This window comes from Rhea americana, unplaced genomic scaffold (assembly GCF_003343005.1).
Source record: "Rhea americana isolate MKP2758 unplaced genomic scaffold, rheAme1 scaffold_296, whole genome shotgun sequence".
NCBI lineage: Eukaryota > Metazoa > Chordata > Aves > Rheiformes > Rheidae > Rhea > Rhea americana.
In genome coordinates this window covers 428,404-445,901 of record NW_028186419.1, presented here as the reverse complement: position 1 = coordinate 445,901, position 17,498 = coordinate 428,404, and the positions used below count along the sequence as shown (strand labels likewise).

The 17,498-nt window shown below is 41.7% G+C and overlaps 1 protein-coding gene across 1 annotated transcript in view; it reads left to right on the top strand.

The window, feature by feature from the left end:
* Positions 1-410: 410 nt before the first annotated feature.
* ANK3 (ankyrin 3) overlaps positions 411-17,498 on the top strand; it is a 202,163-nt gene continuing 185,075 nt past the window's right edge. Inside the window, exon 1 of the mRNA XM_085309351.1 lies at positions 411-524. Coding sequence (XP_085165477.1) covers positions 411-524 — 114 coding nt within the window. The remainder of the gene's footprint in view (positions 525-17,498) is intronic.

Below are 17,498 nucleotides of genomic sequence, written 5' to 3'. Positions count from 1 at the left end.
TACAATACAGCATATGTTATTGTTTTGGATTTTTTTTAATAGAAAGCCCTCCTTTGCAGCATTCCCCCTTCAGTGGAGTCACTTAGGCACTTCCAGCTGGTGGCAGGGGATACAGCCATAATACAGCTTTCTCTGTCCCAGCTGTCTTTTTCATTACATTAAATGCATTACGATGGCTGCACTGTTTTGTAAAGGTTCAGGTACAGAAAGGTATAGGAAGAAATCTGCGAGCATGTGTTTTTGTAGTGACTGCAAGCTTCTGTGAGATCCTTGAATCCTGCCTGTGCTCCTGGCTGTGGTCACAGATTTCCTTCCACTCCCTGGAACATTGGCTGTGCGGGCTGGTTAAAGGTGCCCGAGGAAATCACCTTTCACAAGGGAGCTTTGCTGTAAAGGATTTTTAATGCATTATGGCTCACGCAGCATCACAGTTAAAGAAAACCAGGGATTTAGAAATTAATGCTGATGAAGAAACTGAGAAAAAAAGAAAACACAGGAAAAGATCCCGGGATCGGAAGAAAAAGGTACCTAGATCTGTGCCAAATTCTGACAGGGTTTCTTTTGTTTTAATTTTCTTACCGTTGCAGTTGAACTGCCAAAGCTCAGTCTGGAGCGTAACTTGGTGGCTGTCTAAGTAATTTGTTAAGATTGTAAGATAACATTGCTAACCGCAACTGTGGGATTCGCGAAGCAATTGAATGTTTAATTGGATCTTAGCTGATTGCAGTGATGATGCAGAAGGTGTGCATTCATTTCACAGATAAATCACTTGCGTTACCATGATATGCAGACTGTCTGTGAGTGAGTTGAAAATAGTTTATAACAGTGATGTGAGGTTAAATGCTGAGCTGTCTCATAGGTTTATCTGACGGAGTAATAGTTTAACATTGCATATATGTACTTAAGGGGAATGTGTGGGGAGGCAGACTTATTTTTCTTTATGTTGGGACATGTCACATGTTTGAATCCATTTTTGGGATAATGCTACAGAAATAAGATGTTCCATTGTTTCTCTTATTTCCTAAAGATGAACTGTTTTACAGAATCAAACCAGAGCAATCTCTTATTAGCAACTTTCTTTTGTTAGGGAAATATGTGACAGAGATTACAGAGCCTGGTTTTTCTCTGCTATAGACTTGTCTTAGATGCAGAAATCCCTCCAGCACCCTAGGACTTGTAAAATGCAGTAAATGCTGCATTGCTCAGTTAAGAACCCTCTGTAAGATTTAACTCTTRCTATTTTTCTCCAAGGTGTAAACTGAACTAGTTATGGGTTGTAGCATAATGACAGATAAAGAGGCCAGCTGCTTTGACTGCTCTGTGGCTATGTCCTTAAAAATGACACCTTACACYGTGCTCTGTAGAAATCAGGCCCTGCAATGATTTCTTGGTCTTTGATTGTATTTTATTATACATTTTTAAGAACATATCAAGAAGCTGACTGTCTTGACAGAAACCTGGGCATGTAGTATTTCTCTGTGCTTTGTGAAATCCCCCTACGGGGGTTGGAAAATCTTGCTATGCTCTGAGAAGCGGTGCATGTGCTTCCAAAATGACATGTAGATTCCTCTAACATATGTGCATCTCTTGGTTGGGTGAGAGTCAGCATTTCCCTGCCCTTTTCTCTTATCTCTCTGCGATGGCAGTGCTGCTGTAATGAAAAGCACCGAGAAACCCACTGCCTTCTGTTCCAGCGAACGCGGTAGGGGGCCGTTTAGATGGCTGCAGTGGATTGTACTGCAGCATGTTAACTGTGCATTATTTTTTGTGTGAATGCATACATAAAGATCTTCTGAATCATTTTTCCAGTATAAGTGGAAGCATGCAARTAAGAGTCTGCCTTTGGGGCTGATTTGAGAGGCCTTTCCCTTTGAAGCTGACCTGAATTAGTAATACTGTTCTTGTTTGCTGTTTGGTTACATGCAGGTCTGTAATGTAGCTATCAGGGTTTTTTTTCCCCCAGCTCAAACTGATCATAGCAGTGAGAATTTTAGGACCTAGCCTCCCAGCCCATGTTTACCTATGACTTGTCTGTTAAAAGGTATAGACTCTCACTTAACGTGCTCATGATGTAGGAAGTCCGTGTTGTGCTTCATGTGCTTAAGTTGAAGAGTAGCATGCCTAGCCATACGTACGTAGTGCCGTGTGGGGGTGCTTTCTCAGACTCTGTTATTAGAGCAATATAGAAGGGATGTGGCAATGAGAGGCTCTTGATTCAGTGAGGTGAGACGATTGCTTTGGGGGCTAAAATGCTTTATTGTTTATACAGCATGGTGCTGTACAAAGGAAATCTCTTAGCAACCAGTGTGGCACATGGATAAATATCAAGCTAATAATTTCAAATGCATGGATTTTTTTGCAACATCTTATTTCTTCATGTGTTAAGAGTGAGATAGAAAAGAGAGCTTTCATTCCACTGATGGCTTTTTCTTTTTCCTTCCCATCTTACTGGAATTTAGTACCTTATTCCAATTTGTTTCCAAATTTCCTTAGGACTTCGCAGATTCGGGGCACACAGAGGCTACTAGAAGAATGAAGCAAAAAGCAGCAACTGTATCACTTAAATATTTGAGCATCAGTCTTCTCATAGCAAAGAGACAGTACAAGGGGCGTAGGCAGTCCAATAATTGTGGCTTGCCATTTTGTACTTTCCTGACTATTTAAAACATTTTCCCCCCAATACTTCCACTATGAGTTGTGAGTCACTTCTTGTTCCTCTGCACCACCCACAAGCAAGCAGCGCTTGGGGTTTTTTGCTGATCACATGATACTGCACAAAGCTAACCCTTTACTTGAGCAGTATACAGAAATATCCCTTACAGTCTTCCAATCACACTGGACCAGCAGTGTGAGTGCTAACATCTCTGGCTAATTTATACAGCAAGGCGACCGAGGCTTCCAATGGTTAGAGAGTACGGCTTGTGGGAGCAACCAGACTGGATGAGGCCAGCAACAGTCATGCTGATTTATGGTCCTGTGTAGTTTTAGGATTGCAGTCTGAGGGTAATATTTCACAGCTCTTGACTGGTTAAGCAATTTACAGTGTAATAATGTTTCTGTTAAGGCTTACTTCAATTCTGTATGAGAGGAATGGCTTTTTTCTTTTCTTTTCTTTTTTTTCTTTTAATACACATAAACACCACCCTGGAATATAACTCCCTGTATTATATTCAATCCTATTTAATTTTAAGCAGAGATTTGCCAAATTGCTGCATTTACCTCTGTGGAGTCACCTGGCTTCTGTGCGCTAGGAGCCTGCCACGCTATTTCTGTTCTCTTCAATTCAAGACACTTGCAAAGATTCAGAGCTTAAATAGTTTAAACTCATGTAAGGCAAAGGGATGGGGCCAGGAAATGAAGTGAGCACACTGGAAGACCTGCATTTTGCAGATTTCCCACTTATTCTGTATTCCAGAGGCAAATTCTACCTCTGGCTGATTGTGCAGTGTCCTACACTGCAAGCAGGTTGAGCCCACCCAAGGGCGGACCTGAGCCTTAACTGGAACCGTAAACCAAACCAAAGCACCTCTAAGAATAGAAGAGACTGATGTGATGATTTGCTCGATTCCTTACAGTGCCACTCTGTCATGCATCGTTTGGTTTGTGAAATCTAGAAATAGTTTATCCTGTAACATTCTCTCAAAAGAAATTAGTTGCTTAGTCAGTGCTATTCCTAAAATAAAGGTGAAATCTCTAAACCATTTTTTTTCTTTTCTGTTTGAGTACRTAGTAGGAGACAAGGGCTGTTCTTGGCACATACTCAATGATTTATGTTTTATGCAATATTCAGTAAGGCAGAAGTGGTTTCCWTTTGCGTGTAATGTTCAGGGACTAGCATGTTCTTTGGGAACGCTAAAAAAGCATGGTCATCGTGAAAACCTGACTGCTGCCATCTCTTAGCTGTTGAAGGCTGTTGCTGTCACATCCTCTGCTGCCACAAGCTTGGGGGCAGCATGGAAAGTAATGGATGCCAACCTTGCAAATCCTCCTAGTTTCTTTGTGAGTCTCATCGCGTTTGAAGTGTTACAGCCTTCAGGTATGCTGGAAAAACTGTTCTGGAATAGCCCAGTGGGCAACTGTGAGTGCCACATCAGCAAGGCTGTAGCTGTAGCTGAGGGGCCGCGAGGGGCTGGTGTGGCTACGGGGCTGGCCCTGCCGCYGGCCGCGGGGGCCTGGCAGGGCGCCGTGCCAAGTGCCATTTCTGCCAAGTGGAGCCACCGGTGCCTCCTGGCAGCCCTGGCACCCAGTGGGCTCCGGCGTACCCCGGCTGCGAGGCTCCTGCTGCTTCCAGCCCCCTCGGCCCTCTTGAAGGGCGCTCGTGCATTTGGTGGGTCTCAAGCACATCAAGGTCTCGGTATGTGTCTCAGGAGGTTGGACAGAGTCACTACCACCGCCTTGCTCCACTAACCAGCACAAAAGTCTGTGCAAACTAGCTGCAGTGTAAATGGCCTTTTCAGTTTATGGCTATTACTAAAGAGGTTTCAGAAAGTGAGGATAATTCTTTCTTCGCATGTCTTCCCGCAATGGGTTGCTTTATGGTTTGAGATGCAGTTGAGGTTGAAATTGGTGCAGTTTTCACATACAACAAGGGCCTGATAGGTAAAGGCTGAAACAGGAGAGCCTTAAGGCTTTAAACTCAGAAAACAAATACAAATCCCTATCCATTTTTTTATCTCGTGATTTCTAAACAAATCTCACGATTGTCAAGATTTACTTCAAGGTTTTTGAGTGGTTGATGTTCGCAGTAGTAGGAATCTAGACAGGTCAGAATAAATACGAGTTAAGACGAGACAAAGATGTTGATCTAATATCTAGGTACACTACTTGTGGCAAATGAAAAGCACGTATAGATGAGGGCTTGAATGAAGGAAAAACTGCTGAAGTTAATGATTTTTTTCCTAAGTGCTAGACAAATTTGGATCATGTCTTTGATTTTGGATATGACACACTGTCACAGGCAAATAAAATAACTGAAGGGCATTTTGGCAGGTATCTAGAGGCACTGGTGGATGGGATATCTACTAGCAATGTTGAATTCTTACCAGCTTAGGGTTTAGTAACAAAAGAGTTTCTATTCAGCTGATGAAATCAATTCCTCCTTTAAAGACAGCTCCTAAAAGAATGAAAAGACTATGCTGTATTATTTAGCTAGCACTGGAGCATCATTTGAAGTGGGCACTGGCCAGTGTTGCTGCCTTGTTTATAAACCCAGGAAAAAAAATGATTTAGGCAAGTTGAAAATGTTTAYCTTTTCCTATTAGTCCACCTTCTTTGTATCTTCACCCTTTTGTCCAGAATTGTGCTGTTATAGTGGATGGATATTAGTCACTACGCATATGTTGACTTGTGTTACAAACCACCCTATACTTAATTAACGTTACTGGCTCTTGGTGGGAGGAGATGCAAGAGGGAGGACTAACAGCGGGTGATCTCTCCGTTAGAGAAGGATTGTTAAATGACTAGATTTAGAGCTGGACCTTCAGGAAGCAAGAATCAATATCGTTTCATCTTATAACTGGTTGGTACTAATGGAGTCTTTTATCCTTCCGTCTTTTCCACCCAGGCTGGGTTTTATTTATTTTCTTGGAGAACTGGGTGGAAGGGGAAATGTCTCTTCTATGGAAAATGGATGCTTTTGACGCAAAAGAAAGTTCAAGAATGTTATTTGGTAAACAATGTTAAAAACAAAACAAAACAAAAAACTCTTTACGTGATTATTCATTGCCAAAAGTCAAAGCACTGCTGATTTCATGCTCTTGTGTTGCCTGGATTGATGGTTTGACGATAAGCTGCGCACACTTGCGTGCAGTTCCCCTTGCCCATTCACTAAATATTCATTGTTACAAATCAAAATATTTGCCCAGGGTAGAACTGACTGAGCACTTGTGAAAATTGAGTATTAGTTACAGCTAGATTTTAACAGGTGCTAAAGAACTCGACTGTTGATACATGTAACATAGATACAGGGAAAGAAGTAAAGGAATAGTTGATTTAAAAAAAAAAGCTGTTTTTTTTAATCCATGTGCAAGTCCTGTGTTTCTTGTATTGCTTTGAATGGGAATTAYGATGATAAAGGATTTGCTGTTTTTCTGTAATTTGTGTGGCTGTTCAGCTGTATAGATCACTGGCAGGGTGGTAACAGGGATTTCCTGACACAGGCAGTAGTGTTAGCAAAGGTTTGTAAAGGAATGGAGAATTGGACCCAAATTCAACCCAAAGATTTTGACTGGGCCCATGGCACTGGTAAGGTTGGAAAGCTGTTAGACGTTGGAGTAACTCCACAAAACGATGCCTACCGGTTCAACTGGGGCATGAGGCCCTCCTGGGTGAGGATGATCCGACCGCCACGCGCCGTTCCTGACTGTGGTTACCTAACGTAGACTACAGCCCTATATATTCAATGGAAAAAGGTAAGTGCCTTCAGAGGATAATTCAGTACATATAAGCGAGACAATTTAAAGCAATGTCCTCATTTTCCAAGGCAGCGCATCCACAAGTCCTGCCAGCTTCAGCTGGCAGCTTCGGGCGTTCAGGCATCCTGTAAACGAGGCCCCGTGCTCTGCGCGGATGCCTGCGATTGTATAACACTTCTATAAATCTTTCTAGTATGTCCGTTGTCTGACGCGTGGTGTTTGTGTGGAGCTCTGCTTGGCTGGCCAGGGCGCTCGGAGACAGCTAGCTACTGATCTCCACGTAAGAGGCCAGCTCTTGTTTTTATTTTTAGAGGGACTGAAATCACTTACTGATTTGAAAAGGAAACGCAGTTAAGTGTTTCTTTAGTACTTATTCAAGCACTAAAGTACTAAGAACTAGACTGATATTAAAACTTACTTTGTTAATTGAAAAGAAAATTTATTCTGTGATGTGTTTAAAAAAAAATCAGTATTTTGGCAATGAGCTGAAGATCCTCCCCCCCATAATTTAGAAAGTCGGAATTGTTTAGTAATACGAATGCATCTCAAGCAAGGTTGTTAGTGCTGAGATGTACACGAGTAGTTTAAAGCCTTTGCATTAAGTACCACAAATAAAACTTCATCTTGCTGCTGTTGTTGCAGAAAGATGCAGTACTTGCACCACAGCCTCCTCCACCTAAACATTAGTTTGTGGAACCTTCTAAGGTTTCTTTTAGTGAATTGAACAGTGTATTTTTCCTAAATGCTGTTTGGTTCACTTATGTTTTGTTTCACAATTTTGGATTTTAGTTTACTGGGCAGCTAATGTGTCTATTGAATGTTTTACCATCATAGTTTATGCAGCAACTTGAAGTCTCAGTTTTCGCGTTCTTCATTGTAATATCTTCTTAGTCTTTTATTGGAAATCATTCATATTTAAGGAATGGACAGGGTAGAATTCATTTATAACTCGGTGCTATCTGTGCTCTTTTAATTTCTTATACAGTAGAGTGCGAAATTTTCTGGGGCAAATTCTGATATCTCCTGTTATGCAGAATACATCCTACTCTTCATTTACCCAATTGGAATTAATGGGACTTTACAGAAGTTGCTTCTTGATACAAATAGTACTGTCCGAGGGCTTTTGYTAACCCACTGATTACTCATGAGCGCAAGGAGGAGGTGAAGCTCTAAGGTAAGGGGTGTCTGCCCTCCCTGCTCCGGGCAAGGGCCACGGCTGCGCACTCAGTGTTTGCTTGCACGGTGTGCGTGGCCGTGCTGGTGGAGGGTAGTGCCACACCATCTCCCTCAGAAGCGTGRGACTCGGTGTCCCCAGTGACCCCGTTGCCGTGGGGAGACAGGAAGGGTCCCAAGAGAGCCTGATGTTTCACCCCCTCACGTTGGTGGTGTGTACGAAAGCCAGAAAGACTGTGATCGTCTCTTGCTTCCCTTGTGAAGGAAGGGACGTGTATGTCACTTCTGATACTAGAGCCAATGTCAGCTGAAATCAAGTAGAAAGTGTCTGTTCGTTCACCTTCCTGCCAAGCACACAGTGATGGTCTGTAGAAAACTGTGATTTGTATGCTCCAAACAGGATTCCCYGGCTCTTGGTTTTGGTGCATATTGAACACAAGCGGTCACTAAATGAATTCAAATTATATTCACATATTCTATGCTCATTTATATTTGTAATGCCCCCCTAAATGCATATTCATAGACAGGATACGGKTATAATATTTCATTGTATCCGTCTTTGTGGAATAGGAATGATGTTTTTTGTATGCAGAAAAATATATCCATTTCTTTGTGAAGTCTTGTAAGCTTAGCTCTGSTCTACAGCCCTATCCTTAACCATGTGGCCTCTGCCTTTTGAAAGCAGCTTTTACTAAGTAGCCAGGCTCCGCTGGAGTGGCAGAGTTGGGAGGGAGGTCAGAAGAGGAGGCAAGTAGMTGCTGGATCCTGAGTGTAGCAGCAGGATTTCCAGTAGCCGCTAGAGTAGCTGGTTTTGCATAATCACGTTAGAAAAGTAAGCGCAATGATTATCCTCGAACTCTGGTAGGCCACGAGCAGCTAGTAACTGGTCTTAATGCAGGTGCCTGCGTGGCTCCCTCGTGTTGAGGAGTAACCACGGGGTGCAATGCAAAAAATCTTTGTGGGTGGTGTAGTGGTCTGCCAAGCTGGGGGTGGATGGGGCGTCTGTACAGAGCCATTTGCACAGCCTTTTTGCACCCTGCCCGTGGAAGCATTCCCGCCAGGCACGTCCCCGCCAGCTGCTGAGCTCCTACTCGCAGAGGGCAGGAGCAGGGCCGGTGGCCGTCARGGACCTGGTGTGACCCCCCCGCAGCAGCTGGCCCTAGCCCTGAGCTGGGCTGCCCYGGCGTTTCAGCAGGGGCCCAGCGAGCCTCTGCCTGTGCTGGCAGAGGCGGCGTGCTGCTCGACGGGGCTGAACCCGGGAGAGAGCTTGTTCCCGGTGCTGCCTGGCAGTGGCTCYGTACCGGGAGAGCCGCTGCCGCAAAGCCCTCCACACCTCCCGGCCCGAGGGGCTGCATGGTGGGCGCTTGCGGACGTGTGYGCCGCAGGCGAATATCAATCGTTTTTCTTGGTTAGTGTTGATAGTCGTGTGTTTCTGTTTTATTTCTGCTGCTGAATTCTAAAGGAATCCTAAAATTTCTTTTAGATGAAAATACAATTTCAAAGAAGTCATTAAGGATAACATCACAAAGCTAAATGGTCKTTTTCAAACTTCTGCTGCTTTTCTGCTGAAATTCTTCAAATGACAGCATCACCACAACTTCTATATCACACTTTGAACTTTCAAAGCTCCAGGGCATTTAACAYGTTATTGCAGTTGTTATCTACCTTTCAGTTGAAGGTAGATATCAAATCATACAATGATTTGTGTACATTCAAAAGATCTTTCCTTAAAGGCAGTATTAAAATGAGAAAGCCCAGTTACTCTTCTGTGTGTATCCTATAGTAAGCCATACATTAGCTGCCCATTTGGTSTTGGTAGAAGATCCTGTAGTGGAAGTTCTCTGTCCATTCAGCACCGCGGTTTATTTAGTGGCAATTACTTCCAGTAACTCCATTGCTGTCTTCCTTCAGGTAACAGAGATTCCTTCAGCTCCCTGGGCAGCTGGACCCCCCAATRACATGTCCCATATGTTGCCCCACACTCTCCTTTGAAGGCTTCTGATGACCTCTTGGAAGGTGTAGAAAGCAGAGTGATATGCTAGCCGCCGTACATATATGCACAGCACTCCCTGAGATCAGGTTGCAGTGGCGTTATACTAACCGAAGGCATAGGTATAGCAGAGCCACTGACTGTGGCCAACTATATATAAATTTTTAAACTATTTTTCCAGGGTTGTAATTAGAGTATCCTTCAAATAAGCATTCACAGCTTTAGATGAGATTCCTTCATAAATTGATTTTTTTTTCTACCACATAACACTTTTTCCCCGTAAGTGCATCATCAGTCCTTCTGGACACTGCCATGATCTCTATGAAACTGTAATCACTTCCCATTCATTAATTAATGGCTTACTATTTAGCATTTGAGACATTTGAGACTCATTGCCTGAATTTACTATAGGCCTGTGAGCAAATATCAGTGCCTGGAAGATGGGAGTATTTCYAACCTCTTTCCCTGCCTGCTTGAGACTTGTCTGAATCTAGCAATCATCTCTGGTGCTGAAGACAACATTTTTCATGCCCAGATTGTAGGAAAATTAAAGCAAATATTAYTGAGCAATAGACTGCTGGCTAGATTGTGAAGCACAGGCGAATAAGCCTGCGGTGCCCTCCGTGCCTGAGGGGAARGATCCCACAAGAGACGAGATAGGTGTACCAAGCACCTTACAGTGCAGCGAGCAAGTTACAAAGAGCCTCTGTCTGTGTGCAAGTAAAGGCATCACTTTCCTGGACGGCTGGGGATGCCTCCCAGAAGAGGGCTTATTTTTGCCAAGCAGCCATAGGCAGTGTGTTCTGYGGTGTGGCTGTGGACAGTTTTCTTTTTCTTACTCATGACTCTGAAAAGTTAAAACATCCCATACTGAAATATTGCTGAGAAGTAGGTGGGAGGAAAGCCTCCCTTATTACATTTCTACTATCTATGCAAAGAAAACATCTTCAAGGAGAATCTGRGAATGCATTGGATACCTGGAGTCCTAGTTTCTCTTACCACTTGATTTGATTTGAAACCACCAGCACTTTGAAGCTGTTAAACATCAAAATTCTGATAACTAAAAACTGCTGTTTTTCTACCAGGCTGAAAAGATTAAAAAGATGTTRAGAGGAAAACATCTCTTATGACAGTGGGTGCGCAAAGTTTCTAAGTAGGGCAGCCGGAGGAACAGCCACCACTTTTTAACATTTGTGGAAAGAATGTATTTTGTTTGATGTTCATATCTGGTTTTTTATGCCTACCTTTTTGTAATTTCCAAATGTCTAGTTATGCTTAAAAATGGCTTAATAAATGTCTTGCACACTCAGCACACACTACCCCCATGAAAATATGCAAACGTCTAAGTGGTTTATACAACAAGGAGTTGGAGTTTCTCCCACTGAGTCTTCCGTTACTGGGTTGATCTTCAGCAATCTATTTAATCTCTGATTTTCCTCCCTGTAAAATATCTTCATAATTTTCCACTTGCATGTTTTAAGGATCCCTTTTCAACGGGCAAGTGCTGACCACTTTTCTGTTCTTGTTATCTAACTTTTTATAGGTATTTATAAATACCCTCGTATAGGGATTGTTGCTACAAAATAAGGCCCAGGCAGGTTATTTTTCTTTTGAAATGTTATTTCGATTCATTTCTTTTATTAGTGTACCAAGCTATTGGCTAACRGCTGTTTTAGTACCACTGATCATACTAGCTAAGCTCTGATATAAATGCATGTTATTTTCAAAAATTCAGTAAAACCCTGTCAGAATTGTTTCAGTGTAACTCACCTCATATGCAGAATAATGATCAAAATTCTGGTACCAAGACTGCATGAGTTTTAGTCTGAAATGGCTAAATTTACAGCAGTTTATAATGTTGTATGTATCTTGTTGAACTACGTGCCTATTATCCTTGAAGCTAAACTCATTGAATTGTGGTCAAGTCGTAGGTCCAATTAAAAGAACCACTGAACATATGCAATAAATTCAGCTTGAAAGGCCACATGCACAATCTGCCTTGGGTCAGAAAGGCAAGAGATGCTGTGACCAAACAAGACCCGCAGGGAAGCGGCTCCAAACTGTAGCCCTTTGTTCCCAGAAGCAAAGCTGCCCAATACTCCTTGTTTACTACCAAATGCAAATGAGCAAACCAGATAAAGCAGATCAGTTTGAAAGAAGAGGAGGCTAAAAAGGTGGGAGTGTTGGAAAGAGCGGTGATGTTGAAAGGAGAGCAGTGTTTAAAGGGTAGTTTACTGGGGGAGCGGTTGGGCCAGCTGACCCCAAAGGAGTTCTTGTTCGGTTGGGACTTGGCTGCAAAGCTGGCGCCTGGTCCCGGCGAGCGCGCTCGAAGGGTGATTGGCTGCACAGGCTGCCTCAGGAGGTGCAAGCAGAGCAGGCCAAAGGAGGAGACCACGACCAGGCCACGTGCGCTTGGCCTCTGCTGGGGACCGGGTGCCAGCCCTGCGGCGTTCAGGGAGGTCTGCAGTTCTTGCTTTGGTGCAGCTATCTTGTGTGTGAAAGAGAAAGGGCATCAATGGCAATGCGGTGGCCTGGGGACAGCTCAGGGCTGGCCCCCAGGGTGTCGGGTGCTGTAGGCAAAGCCATGCAGTGCTGCCTGCAAGATTGCTGCTCTCTGGTTGCACTGCTGCTGTGGGACTGCAGTTGTCCTTGTGAACTGTCCCCTATCATGCAGGCAGAGGTGCCGGCATGATAGGAGCAGAAATTTTGGCGTTGAACTAGGCAAACAGATAAAAGACCTCTGGCTTTATATAGCAGAGCAAGAAACTTCTCTGGCTGAAGGACATCCATGAGGTTGCATCCAATTAAGTCCCTGAAAAGGTGAGATCTTTTATCCATTGCCTGGTTGTATGAGTTTACACTGTGGCTATGCAGCTTGTTGCTTTGTCAAGGTCTGCATACAAAGAGCTAGCTACAAATTAATCGGGGCTCATCAGCTCCAAGATATTTCTGATAAGAAGTTGAGGAATCCAATGACACCTATAAAATTGCAACTGTTCCCTGAAGTAGCAGTCAGCTAACCAAAATATTTTTTTTCTTTTTAACTCTTCAAGATTTAGGGAGAAAATGAGATTCAGCTTCTTATCCTTCTGTATGTTTCTTTTGCATTTGCAGCAAAATTTTCTCACATTTTCTTGACAAGCCACAATCTCTGTCCTAGTTTTGCGAGGCATGTTGTGCTCTCTGTCACTGCCTTGACTGCTTCCTAGAGAAGAGTTGTTTGAAAGAGTTGTCTGAAAAAGGAAGAAAGGTGGCATCATCAAAGGAAGGCAAATTCATCACTTATGTTCATATTCAAACTAAACAAGACCTTAAGGAAATGTTGATGCAATATACAAATAGAAAAAAAGAAAAATGGGGAACAAGGTGCATTTTGCAGAGCTTGCTAGAAACAAACCCTGTCTGAGCTTTTGAAGACTGACTGGAACATTGCATCTTCCAGTTGGATCAATCTTGTCTGTTTTCTTTGTTCAAAAACTATATATATATATATATATATATATATATATATATGTATGTAAATATTTTAAGAAACTTGCATGCTAACTACTGGCAGTTGATTTTGTTCATAGTTATTTTATGCATTTCTTGTTCAGATGAATATTCAGTTCTTTGCCTCTTGGATAGCTTTGTTCATGCGAAAATAAATTGAATATGTGAAGTCTCGTTAATACGAGGACTGCCTTGAGTCCGCTTTATTTCATGGGTAGGCAGTTATTGTGATTCAGTAAATGTAATCTGTCTGTACTTTTGGGAGTTACAGATTTCAGTTGCATAGATGTGGGGAGGATTTTCTAGCAGTAGTATCTAGGTTTAATATGTTGCAACCTTATTTTGAATCCATCCTGCTGCTTGACAAAGAAACATTAATGGCTGCTTGGGGGAAGAGTGGTGGCGAGAGGACAAGGTTGGAGGTAAATCAAAGGGAATGTATTAAGTAGGCTCAAAGTGACAATGTGCACTTTTTGCAAATGGAGGAACTCTAATTTAATAATAGAGTAGTGAAAATGCTGGATTTCAGTTTTTCTTCTCTAATAAGAAAAATACAGTTACACTTTGTGGGAGACCTGGTTGTGATAGCTGTACTGACACTGTGTAGTACCTCGATCCAGTGTGGTTGATGGAGGAAAGCTGTTGCCCTTCAGTCTTATCATCATTAACATATTACTGATAATTTGGATAACATTTTCCTTGCATTCTAATGTGGTGCAAACATTAAGATTTGACTAAAAGATAAGTTACAGATCTTCTAAGTCTGTTTACACTGTATTTGAACGACTCCTACGACTGTGCGATCTGTGGGCCAGGCCACCTTCCCTTTCCTGAGCAATGCCATGAAATACGATGAGAGCTCCTGCAGGAGCAAGTCGAACCACTTGTATAGTCTGCAAAATGAGGGGAACCCACCTGTCTCACCAGAAAGAGGGAGTTAAATAACTCATCCCCTCCAAAGAACTAAGCTGCTTTACATTAGATGGAGGGGTTCTCTTTGCTTTGATTTTAAAAATCTCTAGCTGCAGAACAAAAGATGCATTAGCTGTTGCAACTGAAATGCATAGGGGAAAAATAACGGTATGTGATGACCAGAGATATTTCAGTTTTCTGAGAGCAAATTATTTTGCTGTTAAATAGGCTTTATGTGTTGAGCTGACAGGAAAGTAAAATTATGTGCAGCTTATGGTTCTGAAATCTTTATTTAATTTTTAATTCTGCTGTTGCCTAGAAAACCGAAAAATAAAAAAGGTGTGCTGTTGTTTCTTAAAGCTCACAAATGACTAAGCAGACTGCATGATATCTTTGTCTCTGTTGTCATGGGTCTTGTTAGTCCAAAGTGTTAGTCCAAGTATTCTGGCACTAATCCAACAAAGTACTTAAGTGTACATTTAAGTTTAAGCCTATTTGTAATTCTACTGAGCACAGAGGGAGCACTGTGTGCTTAAAGCTGAATCCAGTCTTAAGTGATGTGTTGAATAGGGGCCATAGTACTTGCCGCACCATAAAATGCATTTTTTGAGGAAAAGGTCTGTATTGAAATGCCATCAATTCTGCAAGCTCTGTGCAAACCAGGGGTGGATGTGAGTGCCTGAGAGTTGGAGATGATGCCATTTAACTTGAATGGGGGATTAAAATACTGGGCATTCAATCAACACTAAGATTGATGTTTCATTTGCAGACACTATTTTCTTCATAGGTGCTTTTTCTTTTACCAATATTATCAATGTTTGTTCATCAATAAACAGTTGTCATGAACTGACAGTCCAAAACACCTCAAAGATTAGGACAGTGATAAATCCATAAATTAAGACCAAGGAGACCTTCAACTACTGGATCGCAGCTGACATTTGCACTCATTATTACTTTAAACATGCTTATTAAGAAGCTAATTCATTATATGGCTTCTGTTCCAGACGTATGACTCCAATATGTAATATAAATTCTCCTTTGGGCAGTTGCTTATATGTCACAGACCATTGTACATGTGTAGCATACTGGCCAAAGCTTAGTAAATAATTTAGGCCATTTTTTTCAGGCATGGGTTTCTTAATTGAAGAAGAACAGAGTTTGTTATGCTTAAAAAATTTATATATTTGATTTAAGCTCAACAAATTATTTATATCAATGACAACATAAATATACTCTGAAGAATATAAAATTCTGATTTCAAATTTTGAACATGAAATATTCAGTCACTTGAAAGCTTTGTTTTGGCATCTTAAGCAAAAAAAAGTATTTGAAGCAACTTTTATTTTGAAGTTTATTTGCAAGTGTTCTAAAAACCGAACAAATCTGATTGCAATGTGGTGTTTGTATTCAGCAAAGGGTTAGTAAAGTAATTTGTGTGAGCAAGTGTTTTTCCCTCATTTTTTTTTGTCACTGTGAGCAAAGTGAGCCATCTCCTTACTTGTGCTGCTCTCTTCATGAGAATCCTTGAAATTTGTCATGACTCTGTAGGCAAATTCAGTCTTGTGAAAACTAGTATGTTTTTTTCAGGATAAGCTTACCCTAAGATGACAAATGAAATGAAACTACTACCCTGTAGTGATGGTAGGGAAGCATGGGCTGGCAGTCTTGCAGCTTCCCCCATTCTGGAGACTCAAATAAGGAGTAAAATAGCTAAGTGCTGGTGTTATTCAGACGAGCACGTTCTTTGTGACATTGTACAAGCATGTTTCATCTTGTAAAGTGGAGGAAGTTAATTTATTGAAGTGTTTCCTGAAAGCCAGGAGTAAAATGTGAAGATCTCCATTATCATTAATATAGGCATTTCATGTTGTGTGTTTTTTTTTTTTTGTGACTATATTGCATTCAGGGTTGGCAATGTTATTAATATTAATTGCAAGTAATTGAAATCGGGGCTGCCTGTTGGACTGGAGGTGATTTATACGCCTGGAGCTTCGCGACCCTCCCCGTTGGAGTCCCCACGGGAGCGTGGTGCTGGGAGCTGTGCAATGGCCATGGAGATGACTGGCAGGATGAGACTTGGTGCTAGCAGAGGATTGCAGGGCTTCTCTAGGCTTCTCTACACATGTACATTGCCTTTTGTCTCTGCAGCATCCATGCCTGCGTTAGTCACGTAACATCCTCTTTCAAGAGAATAGACAGTTTTTTGATGTTTTGAAACCTTTTAAAAACTATTTTAGGTCAATGGATTCCAACCTAAGATTGCTAAGAAGACTATTTGAAATCACAGCTATTATCTATTTTAATTTCCTCTGCTGGAGAGTACCCCAAAACATTCATTATGTGGAGGGTATAATCTCTGAACAAATGACATGGTGGAATTAATGAACAATTAACTATGATCATACGTTATAAACAGAGCTGATTAGAATCCACACAGGCCTGGGTTTTAGACACTCTTTTGACTCAGCTTTGTGTTGCTGAGGTAGGACCATGCAGCACTCATTTCTTGTTCATCATATAAGCATAACATCATTTCCTCTGAGGTAGGGCTATATCTCTTAGTTTTCATGGCAACCAGGCAAAGAATGCATCTATTCTTCAACTTACACGTGCAGGGAGGGTAGGGATGAGGGAAGTCGGAATTTCTCTTGGTAAGTGTCCTCTTCTCTGTTTAGCTAATATACTTATCTTGTAGACTTTCTCCCATATCCCATAGACTGTTCTCTAGTATCCCATATGGTGATTAAATCAGAATATTCTGAAGCTGGAAGAGAGGAACTCTCTGTCCCCGGTCGATGTGGCTGCCGGGTGGTGTATGCAGCGTGGAATGCAGTTACTGTGCTGTGTAATTTACTGTCTTCATTAAATCAGACAAGCGTCAGGTGAACCGTAGAAATTCCATCTGCATTCACACTGGGCTCTGTGCATATTATTTACACTTTTCTTTTTCCTCTCACTTTATTTAGGTTCCACATGTATGCATTTATTAAATGAATACCATTATAAATTAAAATGTTCCCTGCAAAAAAAAAAAAAAAAAAAAAAAAATGTCAGAGACTGTGATCAAGACTGTTTTCAACCTTAAAAGAAAAACGCTTCTGTCATTTTAAAACAGAAGCAGGCCCGGAGCTCTCCTAATGTCATTGGGGACACAGGAGAATTTGTTTCAGAAGCTGCAGTGCAGCACCAGGCAATGACTGGACATACAGCTTGATAATTTTGCATCACATAAAAGCATTAGCTTCCCCTTATCGCCTCAGTGCTCTGATCATCCTGAAAAGTGAGACAAAAGAAACGTTCCACTATATATTGACCTTCATTGTAGCAGCAGAAACCTTTTATTATTTTATCGTATTACTCGATACCCTCAAGGGCAGTGCATTTGAGAATAGGAAATTCATATCCAGAAAGAAGACATGCAAAGTTTCCATTGTGTAAGGAGAAACAGATTTTTTAAAAATGTAATTTGTGTGTGTGTGTGTGTGTGTATTTGCTTTTTGGAATGCATATATTTGAGA